This window comes from Rhinoderma darwinii, chromosome 6, assembly GCF_050947455.1.
Source record: "Rhinoderma darwinii isolate aRhiDar2 chromosome 6, aRhiDar2.hap1, whole genome shotgun sequence".
Classification (NCBI taxonomy): Eukaryota; Metazoa; Chordata; class Amphibia; order Anura; family Rhinodermatidae; genus Rhinoderma; species Rhinoderma darwinii.
Window position 1 is genome coordinate 145,817,310 of NC_134692.1, and position 22,310 is coordinate 145,839,619.

Below are 22,310 nucleotides of genomic sequence, written 5' to 3' on the forward strand. Positions count from 1 at the left end.
TAATAAACAGGCTGTCACCACATTATAAGTGGCCTATCTTGTACATGATGTGATCGGCGCTGTAATGTAGATAACAGTGGTCCTAGTAATAAAGAGGCTGTCACCACATTATAAGTGGCCTGTCTTGTACATGATGTGATCGGCGCTGTAATGTAGATAACAGTGGTCCTAGTAATAAAGAGGCTGTCACCACAATATAAGTGGCCTATCTTGTACGTAATATGATCTGCGATGTAATGTAGATTAACAGTGGTCCTAGTAATAAAGAGGCTGTCACCACATTATAAGTGGCCTGTCTTGTACATGATGTGATCGGCGCTGTAATGTAGATAACAGTGGTCCTAGTAATAAAGAGGTTGTCACCACATTATAAGTGGCCTGTCTTGTACATGATATGATCGGCGCTGTAATGTAGATTACAGCAGTGATTTTTATTTAGAAAATCGATCATTTGTGACGGAGTTATGACCTATTTTAACTTTATGCTAATGAGTTTCTTAATTGACAACTGGGCGTGTTTTACTTTTTGACCAACTGGGTGTTGTACAGAGGAGTGTATGACGCTGACCAATCAGTGACCAATCAGTGACCAACTAATCCGCTGTGTGAACAGGAATAGGTCAGAAAGGCTTCTTTAGCCTCTAAAAACTTATGTTTCCTGTCACTGACAGCAAGCTGATTTCTGGAAAATAATTCGGAACTGAAACACAAAGGAGGAAATGGAAAACCTTTTCTACGCCAGTAACTTTGATGCATTTACACCGCTCATGGCGCCTTTTAAACATGCGGGTGGAGCTTAGCGGTCAGGAGCGGGAGGGGGGGGGGATACCTGCGGCCGGACACATTTACTATAATTTACGCCAGAAAATGTTAGTAAATAGTAAAACTTCTCCAGCGCGCAGCAGGCGTAGATTTCCATTTCTAGCGCGTGGGCGTCCGTAGATGCGCCTCATTTTGTAAGAGCCGAGACCCTCTAATAGAATAAGAGCAGTTACTCCCGCGCCGTTTATATGGAGACTGGAGAATGAAAAATGCAGATCCTGATAAATTCCCCCCATTAGAAAGTTACAGAACTTCTCATTACACAGAGATGAAGCTTCATGTACAGAAGACTCAGTACAAATGTCATTATCAGGAGGACCTCCGCCTAACGGGACCCTGCAGAAGGTTATGACCCCCATCATTGACCATGAAACATGCGACAAGATGTATCACATGTGGACCTCAGAGACTATCACCTCCATCATTGTCCAGGAAGACAAAATATGCTCCGGTTATATCGAGGGACAAAAGGATTCCTGCCAGGTCAGTCCCATCAATGCTATAAACCAGGACCACCTAAGCAAGTGGTATACATAAAGAACTAAAATATGTGGATGGATGGATGATGGATGGATGGCTGGATGCATGGATGGATGGATGATGGATGGCTGGATGGATGGATGGATGGATGGATGATGGATGGATGGATGGATGGATGGATGGCTGGCTGGATGGATGATGGATGGATGGATGGCTGGATGGATGGATGGACGGATGGATGGATGATGGATGGATGGATGGCTGGATGGATGGATGATGGATGGATGGATGGATGGATGATGGATGGATGGATGGATGGCTGGATGGATGATGGATGATGGATGGATGATGGATGGATGATGGATGATGGATGGATGATGGATGGATGGATGAATGATGGATGGATGGCTGGATGGATGGATGATGGATGGCTGGATGGATGGATGGATGGATGATGGATGGATGATGGATGGATGGATGGATGGATGAATAGATAGATAATAGCAGTCACAATGACAATCCGTTCCTTGTCTTCTTTTTAGGGGGACTCTGGAGGACCTCTGCTGTGTAAAGTCCATGGTGTCTGGTACCAGGCTGGTGTTGTAAGCTGGGGAGAGGGCTGTGCTAATCCTTATCGCCCTGGGGTGTACACCCTAATACCGGTATATGAGCAGTGGATCCGCACGTTTGTGGATATGAACTTCCATGAAGTGACTGACATCCCTGAACCCACTGATCCATGTGTGGACGGCTGGGACTGTACAGAAGTCCCTGAGAATAAGGGACACATCAGTCGTCTGTATCACCCGTGGACGACTCTGCTTGTAGTGTCTGTTCTGTTGAGATGTTTATAGTCCTTCGTTCAGGCACAATGTCTGGGGTAGTAGTTATTAGAAGTAGTTATCAGACGTGGTACGAAGCGCCTCTTGTATGGAGGTTTCTGCTGGAACGTTACCGGTGATATCCTCGGAGCAGCTCGGTGATGGACCTCATGTAACATTCATTATGGAGAACAGTTGTGCCCCCGCGGGACCCTCTACCCAGCCTACACTCTGGGGTCTTGTCACGCTGTAATTCTATCATGGTCTTACCACTGTGACCCTACAGTCATCTTCACTGTGTGATCCTATAATCTTGGTCCTACTATTGGTCTTATAAAGATCTTTACTTTATGATCCAGACCAAAGTGGTCGTTCTATGGTCTTAACTCTGTGGACTTACCTTACATTTAAAGGGACACAGCGGCCAAAACGAAACGTTCCCACGTGCTCCATTCTGATGCTCCATGTGTCCGTCTCTCACCTGTTCTTTATCTCTATATATCAGACTGGGCTGGTTGCTTAGCAGCAGTGTGACTCAGGCTCAGTGACTACTTTCTCTACATGAGTCTATGGAGATCTATGTGTCACCCATCACAGGCTTCAGCAGTCCCTGGACCACACTAGTATTACACTGGGGGGGGGGGGGTGGGGTACAGAAACCTCTATCATCAGCTACTACTAATACTTAGACAGGTTCCTGTCACACAGGTGTAGGAGAATGTAGTGCAGCCTCCCTGGCTGTATACTTATGGGTTCTCAGCTTATTTAAGAGAATATAGAGAAAATGATAATCAGTGTCCCCCAGCATACAGAAATGGTGTGGTCTTTAGCTGTTCATGTGATGCTGTGCTGAAACATCATGGGATTGATAGCAAAGCAGAGAGGAAGAGAAAGCTGGAGAAATATAAGAATCAAGATGGAGGCTTTTTCTAAGCCCAGACAAGGCAGCAGTAAAATAAGTACAGAAGAAGTGTAGAGTGTGGTATACAGTCAGGTGGGGGGTGCAGACATGGAAAGTTGTGTTACCATTGGAGGTGTTGACTTCCCTTGGTCCTGACTCAGTTGACCTAACGTTTTCATAACTCCCTGGATCTACCTTAGTCTTAACTTTGTGGACCTAGCTTGGTTTTAACTTAGTGAACCCATCACTGTATTAACTCTGTGGACCTACCCTAGTATTAACTCTGTGCATCTACTTTGGTCTTAAATCTGTGGACCTACCTTGGTTTTAACTATGTGAACCATCAGTAACTTAGATTTAACTCCATGGATCTAACTTGGTTTTAACCCTAGAGATCTACCCTGTTTTAAATCGGTGGACCTACCCTAGATTTAACTCTGTGGACCTAGCCTAGTGTCATCTCTGTGGACCTAACCTGGTGTTATCTCTGTGGACCTAACCTGGTGTTATCTCTGTGGAACTAGCCTGGTGTTATCTCTGTGGACCTATCCTGGTGTTATCTCTGTGGACCTATCCTGGTGTTATCTGTGTGGACGTAGTCTGATGTTATCTCTGTGGACCTAGCCTGGTGTTATCTCTGTGGACCTAGCCTGGTGTTATCTCTGTGTACCTAGCCTGGTGTTATCTCTGTGGACCTAGCCTGGTGTTATCTGTGTGGACCTAGCCTGGTGTTATCTGTGTGGACCTAGCCTGGTGTTATCTCTGTGCACCTAGCCTGGTGTTATCTCTGTGAACCTAGCCTGGTGTTATCTCTGTAGACCTAGCCTGGTGTTATCTCTGTGGACCTAGCCTGGTGTTATCTCTGTGGACCTAGCCTTGTGTTATCTCTGTTGACCTAGTCTGGTGTTATCTCTGTGGACCTAGCCTGGTGTTATCTCTGTGGACCTAGCCTGGTGTTATCTCTGTGGACCTAGCCTGGTGTTATCTCCGTGGACCTAGCCTGGTGTTATCTCTGTGGACCTAGCCTGGTGTTATCTCCGTGGACCTAGCCTGGTGTTATCTCTGTGGACCTAGCCTGGTGTTATCTCCGTGGACATCCCCTGGTATTATCTCTGTGGACCTAGCCTGGTGTTATCTCTGTGGACCTAGCCTGGTGTTATCTTCGTGGACATCCCCTGGTATTATCTCTGTGGACCTAGCCTGGTGTTATCTCTGTGGACCTAGCCTGGAGTTATCTCTGTGGACCTAGCCTGGTGTTATCTCTGTGGACCTAGCCTGGTGTTATCTCTGTAGACCTAGACTGGTGTTATCTCTGTGGACCTAGACTGGTGTTACCTCTGTGGACCTAGCCTGGTGTTACCTCTGTGGACCTAGCCTGGTGTTATCTCTGTTGACCTAGCCTGGTGTTATCTCTGTGGACCTAGCCTGGTGTTATCTCTGTGGACCTAACCTGGTGTTATCTCTGTGGACCTAGCCTGGTGTTATCTCTGTGGACCGAGCCTGGTGTTATCTCCGTGGACCTAGCCTGGTGTTATCTCTGTTGACCTAGCCTGGTGTTATCTCTGTGGACCTAGCCTGGTGTTATCTCTGTGGACCTAGCCTGGTGTTATCTCTGTGGACCTAGCCTGGTGTAATCTCTGTGGACCTAGCTTGGTGTTATCTCTGTGGACCTAGCCTGGTGTTATCTCTGTGGACCTAGCCTGTTGTTATCTCTGTGGACCTAGCCTGGTGTTATCTCTGTGGACCTAGCCTGGTGTTATCTCTGTGGACCTAGCCTGGTGTTATCTCCGTGGACATCCCCTGGTATTATCTCTGTGGACCTAGCCTGGTGTTATCTCTGTGGACCTAGCCTGGTGTTATCTCTGTGGACCTAGCCTGGTGTTATCTCCGTGGACATCCCCTGGTATTATCTCTGTGGACCTAGCCTGGTGTTATCTCTGTGGACATAGCCTGGTGTTATCTCCGTGGACATCCCCTGGTATTATCTCTGTGGACCTAGCCTGGTGTTATCTCTGTGGACCTAGCTTGGTGTTATCTCTGTGGACCTAGCCTGGTGTTATCTCTGTGGACCTAGCCTGGTGTTATCTCTGTGGACCTAGCCTGGTGTTATCTCTGTGGACCTAGCCTGGTGTTATCTCTGTGGACCTAGCCTGGTGTTATCTCTGTGGACCTAGCCTGGTGTTATCTCTGTAGACCTAGCCTGGTGTTATCTCTGTAGACCTAGCCTGGTGTTATCTGTGTGGACCTAGCCTGGTGTTATCTCTGTGGACCTAGCCTGGTGTTATCTGTGTGGACCTAGCCTGGTGTTATCTCTGTAGACCTAGCCTGGTGTTATCTCTGTGGACCTAGCCTGGTGTTATCTCTGTGGACCTAGCCTGGTGTTATCTCTGTGGACCTAGCCTGGTGTTATCTGTGTGGACCTAGCCTGGTGTTATCTCTGTAGACCTAGCCTGGAGTTATCTCTGTGGACCTAGCCTGGTGTTACCTCTGTGGACCTAGCCTGGTGTTATCTCGGTGGACCTAGCCTGGTGTTATCTCCGTGGACAAAGGACCTAGCCTGGTGTTATCTCTGTAGACCTAGCCTGGTGTTATCTCTGTAGACCTAGCCTGGTGTTATCTCTGTGGACCTAACCTGGTGTTATCTCTGTAGACCTAGCCTGGTGTTATCTCTGTGGACCTAGCCTGGTGTTATCTCTGTTGACCTAGCCTGGTGTTATCTCTGTGGACCTAGCCTGGTGTTATCTCTGTGGACCTAGCCTGGTGTTATCTCTGTGGACCTAGCCTGGTGTTATCTCTGTGGACCTAGCCTGGTGTTATCTCTGTGGACCTAGCCTGGTGTTATCTCTGTGGACCTAGCCTGGTGTTATCTCTGTGGACCTAGCCTGGTGTTATCTCTGTGGACCTAGCCTGGTGTTATTTCTGTAGACCTTGCCTGGTGTTATCTCTGTAGACCTAGCCTGGTGTTATCTCTGTGGACCTAGCCTGGTGTTATCTGTGTGGACCTAGCCTGGTGTTATCTCTGTGGACCTAGCCTGGTGTTATCTGTGTGGACCTAGACTGGTGTTATCTCTGTAGACCTAGCCTGGTGTTATCTCTGTAGACCTAGCCTGGTGTTATCTCTGTGGACCTAGCCTGGTGTTATCTCTGTGGACCTAGCCTGGTGTTATCTCTGTGGACCTAGCCTGGTGTTATCTCTGTGGACCTAGCCTGGTGTTATCTCGGTGGACCTAGCCTGGTGTTATCTCCGTGGACAAAGGACCTAGCCTGGTGTTATCTCTGTAGACCTAGCCTGGTGTTATCTCTGTAGACCTAGCCTGGTGTTATCTCTGTGGACCTAACCTGGTGTTATCTCTGTAGACCTAGCCTGGTGTTATCTCTGTGGACCTAGCCTGGTGTTATCTCTGTTGACCTAGCCTGGTGTTATCTCTGTGGACCTAGCCTGGTGTTATCTCTGTGGACCTAGCCTGGTGTTATCTCTGTGGACCTAGCCTGGTGTTATCTCTATGGACCTAGCCTGGTGTTATCTCTGTGGACCTAGCCTGGTGTTATCTGTGTGGACCGAGCCTGGTGTTATCTCCGTGGACCTAGCCTGGTGTTATCTCTGTGGACCTAGCCTGGTGTTATCTCTGTGGACCTAGCCTTGTGTTATCTCTGTGGACCGAGCCTGGTGTTATCTTCGTGGACCTAGCCTGGTGTTATCTCTGTGGACCTAGCCTGGTGTTATCTCTGTGGACCTAGCCTGGTGTTATCTCTGTGGACCTAGCCTGGTGTTATCTCTGTAGACCTAGCCTGGTGTTATCTCTGTGGACCTAGCCTGGTGTTATCTCTGTGGACCTAGCCTGGTGTTATCTATGTGGACCTAGCCTGGTGTTATCTCTGTGGACCTAGCCTGGTGTTATCTCTGTGGACCTAGCCTGGTGTTATTTCTGTAGACCTAGGCTGGTGTTATCTCTGTAGACCTAGCCTGGTGTTATCTCTGTGGACCTAGCCTGGTGTTATCTCTGTGGACCTAGCCTGGTGTTATCTGTGTGGACCTAGCCTGGTGTTATCTCTGTAGACCTAGCCTGGTGTTATCTCTGTGGACCTAGCCTGGTGTTATCTCTGTTGACCTAGCCTGGTTTTATCTCTGTGGACCTAGCCTGGTGTTATCTCTGTGGACCTAGCCTGGTGTTATCTCTGTGGACCTAGCCTGGTGTTATCTCGGTGGACCTAGCCTGGTGTTATCTCTGTTGACCTAGCCTGGTGTTATCTCTGTTGACCTAGCCTGGTTTTATCTCAGTGGACCTAGCCTGGTGTTATCTCTGTGGACCTAGCCTGGTGTTATCTCTGTGGACCTAGCCTGGTGTTATCTCTGTGGACCTAGCCTGGTGTTATCTGTGTGGACCTAGCCTGGTGTTATCTGTGTGGACCTAGCCTGGTGTTATCTGTGTGGACCTAGCCTGGTGTTATCTCTGTTGACCTAGCCTGGTGTTATCTTTGTTGACCTAGCCTGGTGTTATCTCTGTGGACCTAGCCTGGTGTTATCTCTGTGGACCTAGCCTGGTGTTATCTGTGTGGACCTAGCCTGGTGTTATCTGTGTGGACCTAGCCTGGTGTTATCTGTGTGGACCTAGCCTGGTGTTATCTCTGTGGACCTAGCCTGGTGTTATCTGTGTGGACCGAGTCTGGTGTTATCTTCGTGGACCTAGCCTGGTGTTATCTCTGTGGACCTAGCCTGGTGTTATCTCTGTGGACCTAGCCTGGTGTTATCTCTGTGGACCGAGCCTGGTGTTATCTTCGTGGACCTAGCCTGGTGTTATCTCTGTGGACCTAGCCTGGTGTTATCTCTGTGGACCTAGCCTGGTGTTATCTCTGTGGACCTAGCCTGGTGTTATCTCTGTAGACCTAGCCTGGTGTTATCTCTGTGGACCTAGCCTGGTGTTATCTCTGTGGTCCTAGCCTGGTGTTATCTCTGTGGACCTAGCCTGGTGTTATCTCTGTGGACCTAACCTGGTGTTATCTCTGTAGACCTAGCCTGGTGTTATCTCTGTGGACCTAGCCTGGTGTTATCTCTGTGGACCTAGCCTGGTGTTATCTATGTGGACCTAGCCTGGTATTATCTCTGTGGACCTAGCCTGGTGTTATCTCTGTGGACCTAGCCTGGTGTTATCTCTGTGGACCTAGCCTGGTGTTATCTCTGTGGACCTAGCCTGGTGTTATCTGTGTGGACCGAGCCTGGTGTTATCTCCTTGGACCTAGCCTGGTGTTATCTCTGTGGACCTAGCCTGGTGTTATCTCTGTGGACCTAGCCTGGTGTTATCTCTGTGGACCGAGCCTGGTGTTATCTTCGTGGACCTAGCCTGGTGTTATCTCTGTGGACCTAGCCTGGTGTTATCTCTGTGGTAGGTCCACAGAGATAACACCTAGCCTGGTGTTATCTCTGTGGACCTAGCCTGGTGTTATCTCTGTGGACCTAGCCTGGTGTTATCTCCGTAGACCTAGCCTGGTGTTATCTCTGTGGACCGAGCCTGGTGTTATCTTCGTGGACCTAGCCTGGTGTAATCTCTGTGGACCTAGCCTGGTGTTATCTCTGTGGACCTAGCCTGGTGTTATCTCTGTGGACCTAGCCTGGTGTTATCTCTGTGGACCTAGCCTGGTGTTATTTCTGTAGACCTAGGCTGGTGTTATCTCTGTAGACCTAGCCTGGTGTTATCTCTGTGGACCTAGCCTGGTGTTATCTCTGTGGACCTAGCCTGGTGTTATCTGTGTGGACCTAGCCTGGTGTTATCTCTGTAGACCTAGCCTGGTGTTATCTCTGTGGACCTAGCCTGGTGTTATCTCTGTTGACCTAGCCTGGTTTTATCTCTGTGGACCTAGCCTGGTGTTATCTCTGTGGACCTAGCCTGGTGTTATCTCTGTGGACCTAGCCTGGTGTTATCTCGGTGGACCTAGCCTGGTGTTATCTCTGTTGACCTAGCCTGGTGTTATCTCTGTTGACCTAGCCTGGTTTTATCTCAGTGGAACTAGCCTGGTGTTATCTCTGTGGACCTAGCCTGGTGTTATCTCTGTGGACCTAGCCTGGTGTTATCTCTGTGGACCTAGCCTGGTGTTATCTGTGTGGACCTAGCCTGGTGTTATCTGTGTGGACCTAGCCTGGTGTTATCTGTGTGGACCTAGCCTGGTGTTATCTCTGTTGACCTAGCCTGGTGTTATCTCTGTTGACCTAGCCTGGTGTTATCTCTGTGGACGTAGCCTGGTGTTATCTCTGTGGACCTAGCCTGGTGTTATCTGTGTAGACCTAGCCTGGTGTTATCTGTGTGGACCTAGCCTGGCGTTATCTGTGTGGACCTAGCCTGGTGTTATCTCTGTGGACCTAGCCTGGTGTTATCTGTGTGGACCGAGTCTGGTGTTATCTTCGTGGACCTAGCCTGGTGTTATCTCTGTGGACCTAGCCTGGTGTTATCTCTGTGGACCTAGCCTGGTGTTATCTCTGTGGACCGAGCCTGGTGTTATCTTCGTGGACCTAGCCTGGTGTTATCTCTGTGGACCTAGCCTGGTGTTATCTCTGTGGACCTAGCCTGGTGTTATCTCTGTGGACCTAGCCTGGTGTTATCTCTGTAGACCTAGCCTGGTGTTATCTCTGTGGACCTAGCCTGGTGTTATCTCTGTGGTCCTAGCCTGGTGTTATCTCTGTGGACCTAGCCTGGTGTTATCTCTGTGGACCTAACCTGGTGTTATCTCTGTAGACCTAGCCTGGTGTTATCTCTGTGGACCTAGCCTGGTGTTATCTCTGTGGACCTAGCCTGGTGTTATCTATGTGGACCTAGCCTGGTATTATCTCTGTGGACCTAGTCTGGTGTTATCTCTGTGGACCTAGCCTGGTGTTATCTCTGTGGACCTAGCCTGGTGTTATCTCTGTGGACCTAGCCTGGTGTTATCTGTGTGGACCGAGCCTGGTGTTATCTCCGTGGACCTAGCCTGGTGTTATCTCTGTGGACCTAGCCTGGTGTTATCTCTGTGGACCTAGCCTGGTGTTATCTCTGTGGACCGAGCCTGGTGTTATCTTCGTGGACCTAGCCTGGTGTTATCTCTGTGGACCTAGCCTGGTGTTATCTCTGTGGACCTAGCCTGGTGTTATCTCTGTGGACCTAGCCTGGTGTTATCTCCGTAGACCTAGCCTGGTGTTATCTCTGTGGACCGAGCCTGGTGTTATCTTCGTGGACCTAGCCTGGTGTAATCTCTGTGGACCTAGCCTGGTGTTATCTCTGTGGACCTAGCCTGGTGTTATCTCTGTGGACCTAGCCTGGTGTTATCTCTGTAGACCTAGCCTGGTGTTATCTCTGTGGACCTAGCCTGGTGTTATCTCTGTGGTCCTAGCCTGGTGTTATCTCTGTGGACCTAGCCTGGTGTTATCTCTGTGGACCTAGCCTGGTGTTATCTCTGTGGACCTAGCCTGGTGTTATCTCTGTTGACCTAGCCTGGTGTTATCTCTGTGGACCTAGCCTGGTGTTATCTCTGTGGACCTAGCCTGGTGTTATCTGTGTGGACCTAGCCTGGTGTTATCTCTGTAGACCTAGCCTGGTGTTATCTCTGTGGACCTAGCCTGGTGTTATCTCTGTTGACCTAGCCTGGTTTTATCTCTGTGGACCTAGCCTGGTGTTATCTCTGTGGACCTAGCCTGGTGTTATCTCTGTGGACCTAGCCTGGTGTTATCTCGGTGGACCTAGCCTGGTGTTATCTCTGTTGACCTAGCCTGGTGTTATCTCTGTTGACCTAGCCTGGTTTTATCTCAGTGGACCTAGCCTGGTGTTATCTCTGTGGACCTAGCCTGGTGTTTTCTCTGTGGACCTAGCCTGGTGTTATCTCTGTGGACCTAGCCTGGTGTTATCTGTGTGGACCTAGCCTGGTGTTATCTGTGTGGACCTAGCCTGGTGTTATCTGTGTGGACCTAGCCTGGTGTTATCTCTGTTGACCTAGCCTGGTGTTATCTCTGTTGACCTAGCCTGGTGTTATCTCTGTGGACGTAGCCTGGTGTTATCTCTGTGGACCTAGCCTGGTGTTATCTGTGTGGACCTAGCCTGGTGTTATCTGTGTGGACCTAGCCTGGCGTTATCTGTGTGGACCTAGCCTGGTGTTATCTCTGTGGACCTAGCCTGGTGTTATCTGTGTGGACCGAGTCTGGTGTTATCTTCGTGGACCTAGCCTGGTGTTATCTCTGTGGACCTAGCCTGGTGTTATCTCTGTGGACCTAGCCTGGTGTTATCTCTGTGGACCGAGCCTGGTGTTATCTTCGTGGACCTAGCCTGGTGTTATCTCTGTGGACCTAGCCTGGTGTTATCTCTGTAGACCTAGCCTGGTGTTATCTCTGTGGACCTAGCCTGGTGTTATCTCTGTGGTCCTAGCCTGGTGTTATCTCTGTGGACCTAGCCTGGTGTTATCTCTGTGGACCTAACCTGGTGTTATCTCTGTAGACCTAGCCTGGTGTTATCTCTGTGGACCTAGCCTGGTGTTATCTCTGTGGACCTAGCCTGGTGTTATCTATGTGGACCTAGCCTGGTATTATCTCTGTGGACCTAGCCTGGTGTTATCTCTGTGGACCTAGCCTGGTGTTATCTCTGTGGACCTAGCCTGGTGTTATCTCTGTGGACCTAGCCTGGTGTTATCTGTGTGGACCGAGCCTGGTGTTATCTCCGTGGACCTAGCCTGGTGTTATCTCTGTGGACCTAGCCTGGTGTTATCTCTGTGGACCTAGCCTGGTGTTATCTCTGTGGACCGAGCCTGGTGTTATCTTCGTGGACCTAGCCTGGTGTTATCTCTGTGGACCTAGCCTGGTGTTATCTCTGTGGACCTAGCCTGGTGTTATCTCTGTGGACCTAGCCTGGTGTTATCTTCGTAGACCTAGCCTGGTGTTATCTCTGTGGACCGAGCCTGGTGTTATCTTCGTGGACCTAGCCTGGTGTAATCTCTGTGGACCTAGCCTGGTGTTATCTCTGTGGACCTAGCCTGGTGTTATCTCTGTGGACCTAGCCTGGTGTTATCTCTGTAGACCTAGCCTGGTGTTATCTCTGTGGACCTAGCCTGGTGTTATCTCTGTGGTCCTAGCCTGGTGTTATCTCTGTGGACCTAGCCTGGTGTTATCTCTGTGGACCTAGCCTGGTGTTATCTCTGTGGACCTAGCCTGGTGTTATCTCTGTTGACCTAGCCTGGTGTTATCTCTGTGGACCTAGCCTGGTGTTATCTCTGTGGACCTAACCTGGTGTTATCTCTGTGGACCTAGCCTGGTGTTATCTCTGTGGACCGAGCCTGGTGTTATCTCCGTGGACCTAGCCTGGTGTTATCTCTGTTGACCTAGCCTGGTGTTATCTCTGTGGACCTAGCATGGTGTTATCTCTGTGGACCTAGCCTGGTGTTATCTCTGTGGACCTAGCCTGGTGTTATCTCTGTGGACCTAGCCTGGTGTAATCTCTGTGGACCTAGCCTGGTGTTATCTCTGTGGACCTAGCCTGGTGTTATCTCTGTGGACCTAGCCTGGTGTTATCTGTGTGGGCCTAGCCTGGTGTTATCTGTGTGGAGCTAGCCTGGTGTTATCTCTGTGGACCTAGCCTGGTGTTATCTCTGTGGACCTAGCCTGGTGTTATCTCTGTGGACCTAGCCTGGTGTTATCTGTGTGGACCTAGCCTGGTGTTATCTCTGTGGACCTAGCCTGGTGTTATCTGTGTGGACCGAGTCCGGTGTTATCTTCGTGGACCTAGCCTGGTGTTATCTCTGTGGACCTAGCTTGGTGTTATCTCTGTGGACCGAGCCTGGTGTTATCTTCGTGGATATAGCCTGGTGTTATCTCTGTGGACCGAACCTGGTGTTATCTTCGTGGATATAGCCTGGTGTTATCTCTGTGGACCTAGCCTGGTGTTATCTCTGTGGACCTAGCCTGGTGTTATCTCTGTGGACCTAGCCTGGTGTTATCTGTGTGGACCTAGCCTGGTGTTATCTCTGTGGACCTAGCCTGGTGTTATCTGTGTGGACCTAGCCTGGTGTTATCTCTGTGGACCTAGCCTGGTGTTATCTGTGTGGGCCTAGCCTGGTGTTATCTGTGTGGAGCTAGCCTGGTGTTATCTCTGTGGACCTAGCCTGGTGTTATCTCTGTGGACCTAGCCTGGTGTTATCTCTGTGGACCTAGCCTGGTGTTATCTGTGTGGACCTAGCCTGGTGTTATCTCTGTGGACCTAGCCTGGTGTTATCTGTGTGGACCGAGTCCGGTGTTATCTTCGTGGACCTAGCCTGGTGTTATCTCTGTGGACCTAGCTTGGTGTTATCTCTGTGGACCGAGCCTGGTGTTATCTTCGTGGATATAGCCTGGTGTTATCACTGTGGACCGAACCTGGTGTTATCTTCGTGGATATAGCCTGGTGTTATCTCTGTGGACCTAGCCTGGTGTTATCTCTGTGGACCTAGCCTGGTGTTATCTGTGTGGACCTAGCCTGGTGTTATCTCTGTGGACCTAGCCTGGTGTTATCTGTGTGGAGCTAGCCTGGTGTTATCTCTGTGGACCTAGCCTGGTGTTATCTCTGTGGACCTAGCCTGGTGTTATCTCTGTGGACCTAGCCTGGTGTTATCTCTGTGGACCTAGCCTGGTGTTATCTCTGTGGACCTAGCCTGGTGTTTTTTTTCATGATCTGATTTGTACTTATAGACCCTGCATTTTAAAATTAGAACTGAAGTGATCAAACGAAGGTAAATCTCTGCACCTCATGTGGACACAAATCCTTTATTTCTAGAAGTCTCCTCATGAACTTCATTACTGAAGCGCACAGAGTTGTGTGAACAAGTTGTGACATCTCCAAATCTTGTAAATTACATCTTTAAAAAAACATGTAGTAACTCCAATCATCCACGAGTCACTGATTCCACCCCCCAAAAATATCACCAGCCTGATGTTATGATGTCACCATGAAAAGTAGGCGTGTAACCGCGGTTGGTGCTTTACAAAACTAGTAGACACAACCGCACCCTCTAAATGACCTAATGGGGGGAGTGCGAGGGCTCACACATCTTCAGGCCACTGCTGCAATATTTGTAGAAACGTGTCCATGACCTTGTATTATGCTTTACTTTACATGGGCTTGTACGCACACGCTCATTCCAACACGCGCTCTACCAACTCCACCCATTCTCCATTGTTGAATTATTTAATTACTATATGACGAGATCTTCACATTCTTTCTTGCCGTGAAGTGTTACAGAATGTATTCTAAAGGATAATAACAAGATTGTGACAAAGCGGAGATATATATAGAATCCGGGAAATATGATGTTATATAATGGTGATGGAGCAGAACCAGACCCTGCACTGCGGAGACCCCTGAAATGGGATCTGAACCAAGTGCACAATGCAGAGGTCTCAGCGCTTGGTTTCGGGGAGGTCACCGGTCCTACGTCTGACACATAATGAATCAATGGCAAACCCAATGTTGGAGTAAAGAGGAAGTCACAGCAGCACCAAATAAACATCCAGAGGAGAAAGGCCAAGAATCCCAGCGAGGGAAGGTGCATGCAGCACAAATGTGCCAGGTCCAGAGCGGCAGCTTGTACAGAAAAAATGTAAGAAAGACGCAGCACCCAAATATCCAAAAGAATTGGTCTTTATTCACCAAGCAATAAAAAACGGCAACGTTTCAGCCCCTGTTGGGTCTTTGTCCAGCAGAACATGAGTGAATCAGTGCACATTATATATAGCGCATGTCGTATGACTTCACTCCCTGTACACATTTCATATCAACAATTGGTGTTTATCCATAGAAAATGCAAAATAGAACAAATAAATACCTCCCATATGATCAGTTATCAGTTCTATATCATAATAATCACAAATACATAAATCGCCAGGAGAGCAGCTGTGGATCAGAAGATGCGGCTCGGTGCGCTAGCAGCGTCTACAGATCCCAGTTGCGCATGACAGGAACTTCCAGTCATCGATATCCGGCATCAGCCGTCTCCTTGGTTGCGCGTCGCAATCTCAATGCGGACTGCGCATGCGCACCGGGATAACATACGCGATAATACCTGCTGTTAGGCATAACGCTCGTCATCTGGGAACAGATTATCTAAGTAACAAGGAAGACGCCAGAACATCCCAAATGGAGCACATCGTTTCCATTAAGTCCTGCGGGTCTCATCTATAGAACAATTACCTGTATTTCTCAGGAAAGTATATATATATATACTAACGCCAGCATTTACAGCATTTCTACTACCCAATAACATCAGTTACAAATGTCCCACAAATGGAATCCAAAATATTTCTTTTTCTACCAGTATGTATACAAATATTGAGCTACACATCACAGACAGGGGTCACCTATAACCGACCAACACATATGTTCTCCGATGAGACCGGCAGAGAGATTTCAGGATGAGCGGCATCTAAAAAAAACTGATCAGGACTTTCCAAGGCTTTCTTCATAATGAATTCCCAAGTGATTCCCCATATGGTGTAAATAACCTAAAACATGTACGGAAAAGATAAAAACAAGTAATTATGAAATATCCAATAACTTCCCGCAATTACATGACCTGTGGTCAGGCACTCGATCATCAATTTACTACTGAAGATGATGTGGCCAGAGCCATGATGAGGGGCACATGTTTAACAGATACCCCTTGTCCGGAGTTCCCTATTCAACCCTTCAGGCTCCGGGGTGTCCAATTCATAAATCCATTTTAATTCAAGTACCACATCAAAGGACACAAGAAAACAGTCATCCGAGATTTTAATATCTCCCAATTTGTTGATAAATTGGTTTGTATCTTGGACATAAGACTTTGTATTGACAACTGATCAAGAAATGTAGCAATGGGTGGGAATATTGATCCAATCCCTGGGACTATTGATCTTCCAGGTGGCTTACACATACTCATGGATTTTAGGGAGTAAAAACAAAACAGGTGTCCCAGGGTATTCAACCTGTAAATATTCATATAATTTGCCATCTATTAGATCCATCGCATATGCATTATCAATAATAATTCTAACCTTTTTTATAATGTCAAATTTCGGATCATGGTCAAGTGTCTTATATACCTGTATATCTCCTAATTGTCTAAGAGCTTCATCGATGTAGTCGCTGGTGTCCATGACCACGATCGCACCCCCTTTATCAGCAGGCTTGATCGTGAGGTCACGGGCACCAGCAAGTACATCAAGTGCATCAATTTCAAGTTTGGTTAAATTGGCCTTCTTTAAGGAAATGCCCATCATCTCTTTCAATTTTTTCATCTTATCTCTCACCAGCTGAATATATGTAGTTGGTGGCTGGAACGTACCTGGTGTCCGCAATTCAAAGTCACAAAATCGTAATTTACTTGTGTCACACGATGTAGACTCTCCATCCACATGTTCAGTTCCCGAGAAAAATGCTTTTAGTCGTAGTCTCCTAAAAAGGCAATAAGGTCAAGTTCACATTGAAACCAATCAAACCGCCCTTGCGGACTGAAAGAAAGGCCTCTATTAAGCAGATGCAATTCAGAGGCAGTGAGTTCAACAGAAGAGATATTCACCACTAGTCTGTCCACGTCCTTGTGGTCTTGTTGATTTTCTTCCCGGTTGGTGGTATTTTTGATCACGTTTTTCTGCCTTTTCCGCTCTCTTTGGTGTTTTCTACCACCCCTCCTATGGTGTTTTCTACCACCCCTCCTATGGTGTTTTCTACCACCCCTCCTATGGTGTTTTCTACCACCCCTCCTATGGTGTTTTCTACCACCCCTCCTATGGTGTTTTCTACCACCCCTCCTATGGTGTTTTCTTTTCTCCTTGTGGTCTCTCCTAAAAAAGACGACGTTGTAGGGCCGACCGATTGTAATGGTTCATCAGATTAATCTGTTTCAGAAGTCATATTAGTCGGACCTTTACGTCTTTGTCTTTGTATCTGTCTCTGAGGAAAACTGGTAGAAAATGCCTCGTTGATCTGCCACTTATAGACAGGACCTCTTTCCCTGCCTTGGATGTTGCAATTGCAATAATATCATGAAGGGTAACACCTTGGTACATCCTAGGACTGGAAAAAGATATGGGAATAAGCAATTCTTTACGTGTCAATCCAGTTTTATCATATATATTATTCAATGTCCATGTGGACTATTATATGTGGGAGAAACCGCACAGGAACGCCGAACACGGGTTAACCAGCATAAGGACACCATTAGGAGTAAGAAGGTAGACGTGCCGATCCCAGAACTCTAAACTAATCACAGACATAATATCTCACAACTGCAATTTAAAATTATTGATGGGGTGGTACCAATGAGGAGAGGAGGGGACAGGGGGAAGACCCTAAAAAAACTGAATTAAAATGGATTTATGAATTGGACACCCCGGAGCCTGAAGGGTTGAACTCAGGACAAGGGGTATCTGTTAAACATGTGCCCCTAAGCCTGGCTCTGGCCACATCATCTTCAGATGTAAATTGATGATTCACTCATGTTATGCTGGACAAAGACCCAACAGGGGCTGAAACGTTGCCGTTTTTTATTGCTTGGTGAATAAATTCTTTTGGATTTTTGAATGCTGCGTCTTTCTTACATTTAAACCCAATGTTGGATCCACCACAGGAGCCGTCAGAAAAGCCAAATGTAACGTCTCCGGCCAGATTTATAAAGTCCGATGCGCAGAGCGTTACGGCCGCCCTGTTTTACACCTGGTATTAGTCAGCGACACCTAAAATATTTATTTTTGGTGCCTATTGTTTAAATCTTATTGTTCTATGATCCAGCAATTAAAACTCTTCACACAATGGGACAATTAACATAACCTATAATTTCAGAAAACTGCCTGAGAAGCATTCCCTGATAGTGTAAAATTCCAAACAAAGCACGCGTGACCCAGGAGGACGGAGCAGAAGACGACACGATGTGTAACAACGAGAAAAAGATCCGTCATCAGTGTTTACATATAATAATCCGCAAAATGCATCAAAAATAAACTGTCAGGGTGGAGGAGACAGAGCAATGTTCTGCAGATCCCGGAGTCAAATATGTATGAATAAGAGAAGAGAAAACTGCTCTGAGAACATGTCAGCCCCATATAATATGCTGTCAGGACCACGTCTTACTCAACTGCTGCCCTCATAAGCTAAACTACAGATCTTTATCATATCAGAAGTACAAAGTATAAAACAGCCCCAATGTACAAGAATATAACTACTATAATACTGCTCCTATATACAAGAATATAACTACTATAATACTGCCCCTATATACAAGAATATAACTACTATAATACTGCCCCTATATATAAGAATATAACTACTATAATACTGCTCCTATATATAAGAATATAACTACTATAATACTGCCCCCTATATACAAGAATATAACTACTATAATACTGCTCCTATATACAAGAATATAACTACTATAATACTGCCTCCTATATACAAGAATATAACTACTATAATACTGCCCCCTATATACAAGAATATAACTACTATAATACTGCCCCCTATATACAAGAATATAACTACTATAATACTGCCCCCTATATACAAGAATATAACAACTATAATACTGCCCCTATATACAAGAATATAACTACTATAATACTGCTACTATATACAAGAATATAACTACTATAATACTGCCCCTATATACAAGAATATAACTACTATAATACTGCTCCTATATACAAGAATATAACTACTATAATACTGCCCCCTATATACAAGAATATAACTACTATAATACTGCCCCTATATACAAGAATATAACTACTATAATACTGCTCCTATATACAAGAATATAACTACTATAATACTGCCCCCTATGTACAAGAATATAACTACTATAATACTGCCCCTATATACAAGAATATAACTACTATAATACTGCTCCTATATACAAGAATATAACTACTATAATACTGCCCCCTATGTACAAGAATATAACTACTATAATACTGCCCCTATATACAAGAATATAACTACTATAATACTGCTCCTATATACAAGAATATAACTACTATAATACTGCCCCCTATGTACAAGAATATAACTGCTATAATACTGCCCCTATGTACAAGAATATAACTACTATAATACTGCCTCCTATATACAAGAATATAACTACTATAATACTGCCCCCTATATACAAGAATATAACTACTATAATACTGCTCCTATATATAAGAATATAACCACTATAATACTGCCCCCTATATACAAGAATATAACTACTATAATACTGCCCCTATATACAAGAATATAACTACTATAATACTGCCCCTATATACAAGAATATAACTACTATAATACTGCCCCTATATACAAGAATATAACTACTATAATACTGCCCCTATATACAAGAATATAACTACTATAATACTGTCTCTATATACAAGAATATAACTACTATAATACTGCCCCCTATATACAAGAATATAACTACTATAATACTGCTCCTATATACAAGAACATAACTACTATAAGGGCATGACCACACGTGGCGGATTTCCTCCGCAACTGTCCGCATCAATGCCGCACAGAATCTGCGTCGCAGATTCTGCTGCGGATCTGCACAAAATGTGCAGTAAATTGATGCGGACTAGCTGCTGCGGACTGCGGGAAAAGTGCTTCCCTTCTCCCTATCAGTGCAGGATAGAGAGAAGGGACAGCACTTTCCCTAGTGAAAGTAAACGATTTTCATACTTACCGGCCGTTGTCTTGGTGACGCGTCCCTCTTTCGGCATCCAGCCCGACCTCCCTGGATGACGCGCCAGTCCATGTGACCGCTGCAGCCTGTGCTTGGCCTGTGATTGGCTGCAGCCGTCACTTACACTGAAACGTCATCCTGGGAGGCCGGACTGGAGACAGACGCAGGGAGTTCTCGGTAAGTATGAACTTATATTTTTTTACAGATACATGTATATTGGGATCGGTAGTCACTGTCCCGGGTGCAGAAACAGTTACTGCCGATCGCTTAACTCTTTCAGCACCCTGGACAGTGACTATTTACAGACGTCTCCTAGCAACGCTCCCGTCATTACGGGAGCCCCATTGACTTCCTCAGTCTGGCTGTAGACCTAGAAATACATAGGTCCAGCCAGAATGAAGAAATGTCATGGTAGTAAAACCAATACGCTCCGCAGCACACATAAGATCTGCGGACTTCATTGCGGAATTTTGACTCTCCATTGAAGTCAATGGAGAAATTCCGCCATGAGTCCGCCACTGCTCCGCAACAGACAGAGCATGCTGCGGACACCAAATTCCGCTCCGCAGCCTATGCTCCGCAGCGGAATTTTACGCCTCGTCTAAACGAACACTTCTAAATTAAAGTGGAAGTCAATGGACAAACGGCACCGCTGCGGATTAACGCTGCGGAGTGTCCGCAGCGGAATTTAAGTGAAATTCCGCCACGTGTGAACCCGCCCTAATACTGCCTCCTATATACAAGAATATAACTACTATAATACTGCCCCCTATATACAAGAATATAACTACTATAATACTGCTCCCTATATACAAGAATATAACTACTATAAGGGCATGACCACACATGGCGGAATTCCTCCGCAACTGTCCGCATCAATGCCGCACAGAATCTGCGTTGCAGATTCTGCAGCGGATCTGCACAAAATGTGCAGAAAATTGATGCGGACTGGCCGCTGCGGACTGCAGGAAAAGTGCTTCTCTTCTCCCTATTCAGTGCAGGATAGAGAGAAGGGACAGCACTTTCCCTAGTGAAAGTCAAAGAAATTCATACTTACCGCCCGTTGTCTTGGTGACGCGTCCCTCTTTCGGCATCCGGCCCGACCTCCCTGGATGACGCTCCAGTCCATGTGACCGCTGCAGCCTGTGCTTGGCCTGTGATTGGCTGCAGCCGTCACTTACACTGAAACGTCATCCTGGGAGGCCGGACTGGAGACAGACGCAGGGAGTTCTCGGTAAGTATGAACTTATATTTTTTTTTACAGATACATGTATATTGAGATCGGTAGTCACTGTCCCGGGTGCAGAAACAGTTACTGCCGATCGCTTAACTCTTTCAGCACCCTGGACAGTGACTATTTACAGACGTCTCCTAGCAACGCTCCCGTCATTACGGGAGCCCCATTGACTTCCTCAGTCTGGCTGTAGACCTAGAAATACATAGGTCCAGCCAGAATGAAGAAATGTCATGGTAGTAAAAACAATACGCTCCGCAGCACACATAAGATCTGCGGACTTCATTGCGGAATTTTGACTCTCCATTGAAGTCAATGGAGAAATTCCGCCATGAGTCCGCAACCAGTCCGCCACTGCTCCGCAACAGACAGAGCATGCTGCGGACACCAAATTCCGCTCCGCAGCCTATGCTCCGCAGCGGAATTGTACGCATCGTGTAAACGAACACTGCTAAATTAAAGTGAAAGTCAATGGAGAAACGGCTCCGCTGCGGATTAACGCTGCGGAGTGTCCGCAGCGGAATTTAAGTGAAATTCCGCCATGTGTGAACCCGCCCTAATACTGCCTCCTATATACAAGAATATAACTACTATAATACTGCTCCCTATATACAAGAATATAACTACTATAATACTGCTCCTATATACAAGAATATAACTACTATAATACTGCCCCCTATATACAAGAATATAACTACTATAATACTGCCCCTATATACAAGAATATAACTACTATAATACTGCCCCTATATACAAGAATATGACTACTATAATACTGCCCCCTATATACAAGAATATAACTACTATAATACTGCTCCTATATACAAGAACATAACTACTATAATACTGCTCCCTATATACAAGAATATATCTACTATAATACTGCCCCTATATACAAGAATATAACTACTATAATACTGCCCCTATATACAAGAATATAACTACTATAATACTGCCCCTATATACAAGAATATAACTACTATAATACTGCCCCTATATACAAGAATATAACTACTATAATACTGCCCCTATATACAGGAATATAACTACTATAAAACTGCTCCCTATATACAAGAATATAACTACTATAATACTGCCCCTATATACAAGAATAGAACTACTATAATACTGCCCCTATATACAAGAATATAACTACTATAATACTGCCCCCTATATACAAGAATATAACTACTATAATACTGCCTCTATATACAAGGATATAACTACTATAATACTGCCCCTATATACAAGAATATAACTACTATAATACTGCCCCTATATACAAGAATATAACTACTATAATACTGCCCCTATATATAAGAATATAACTACTATAATACTGCTCCTATATATAAGAATATAACTACTATAATAC

General features: G+C 46.2%; 1 protein-coding gene across 1 annotated transcript in view; it reads left to right on the forward strand.

Moving 5' to 3' along the window:
* Window positions 1–22,310, forward strand: part of LOC142656702 (transmembrane protease serine 9-like) — a 38,872-nt gene that overhangs the window by 11,624 nt on the left and 4,938 nt on the right. The window contains exons 4-5 of the mRNA XM_075831628.1: window positions 1,136–1,305; window positions 1,845–2,126. Of these exons, the coding sequence (XP_075687743.1) occupies window positions 1,136–1,305; window positions 1,845–2,126 (452 nt within the window). The remainder of the gene's footprint in view (window positions 1–1,135; window positions 1,306–1,844; window positions 2,127–22,310) is intronic.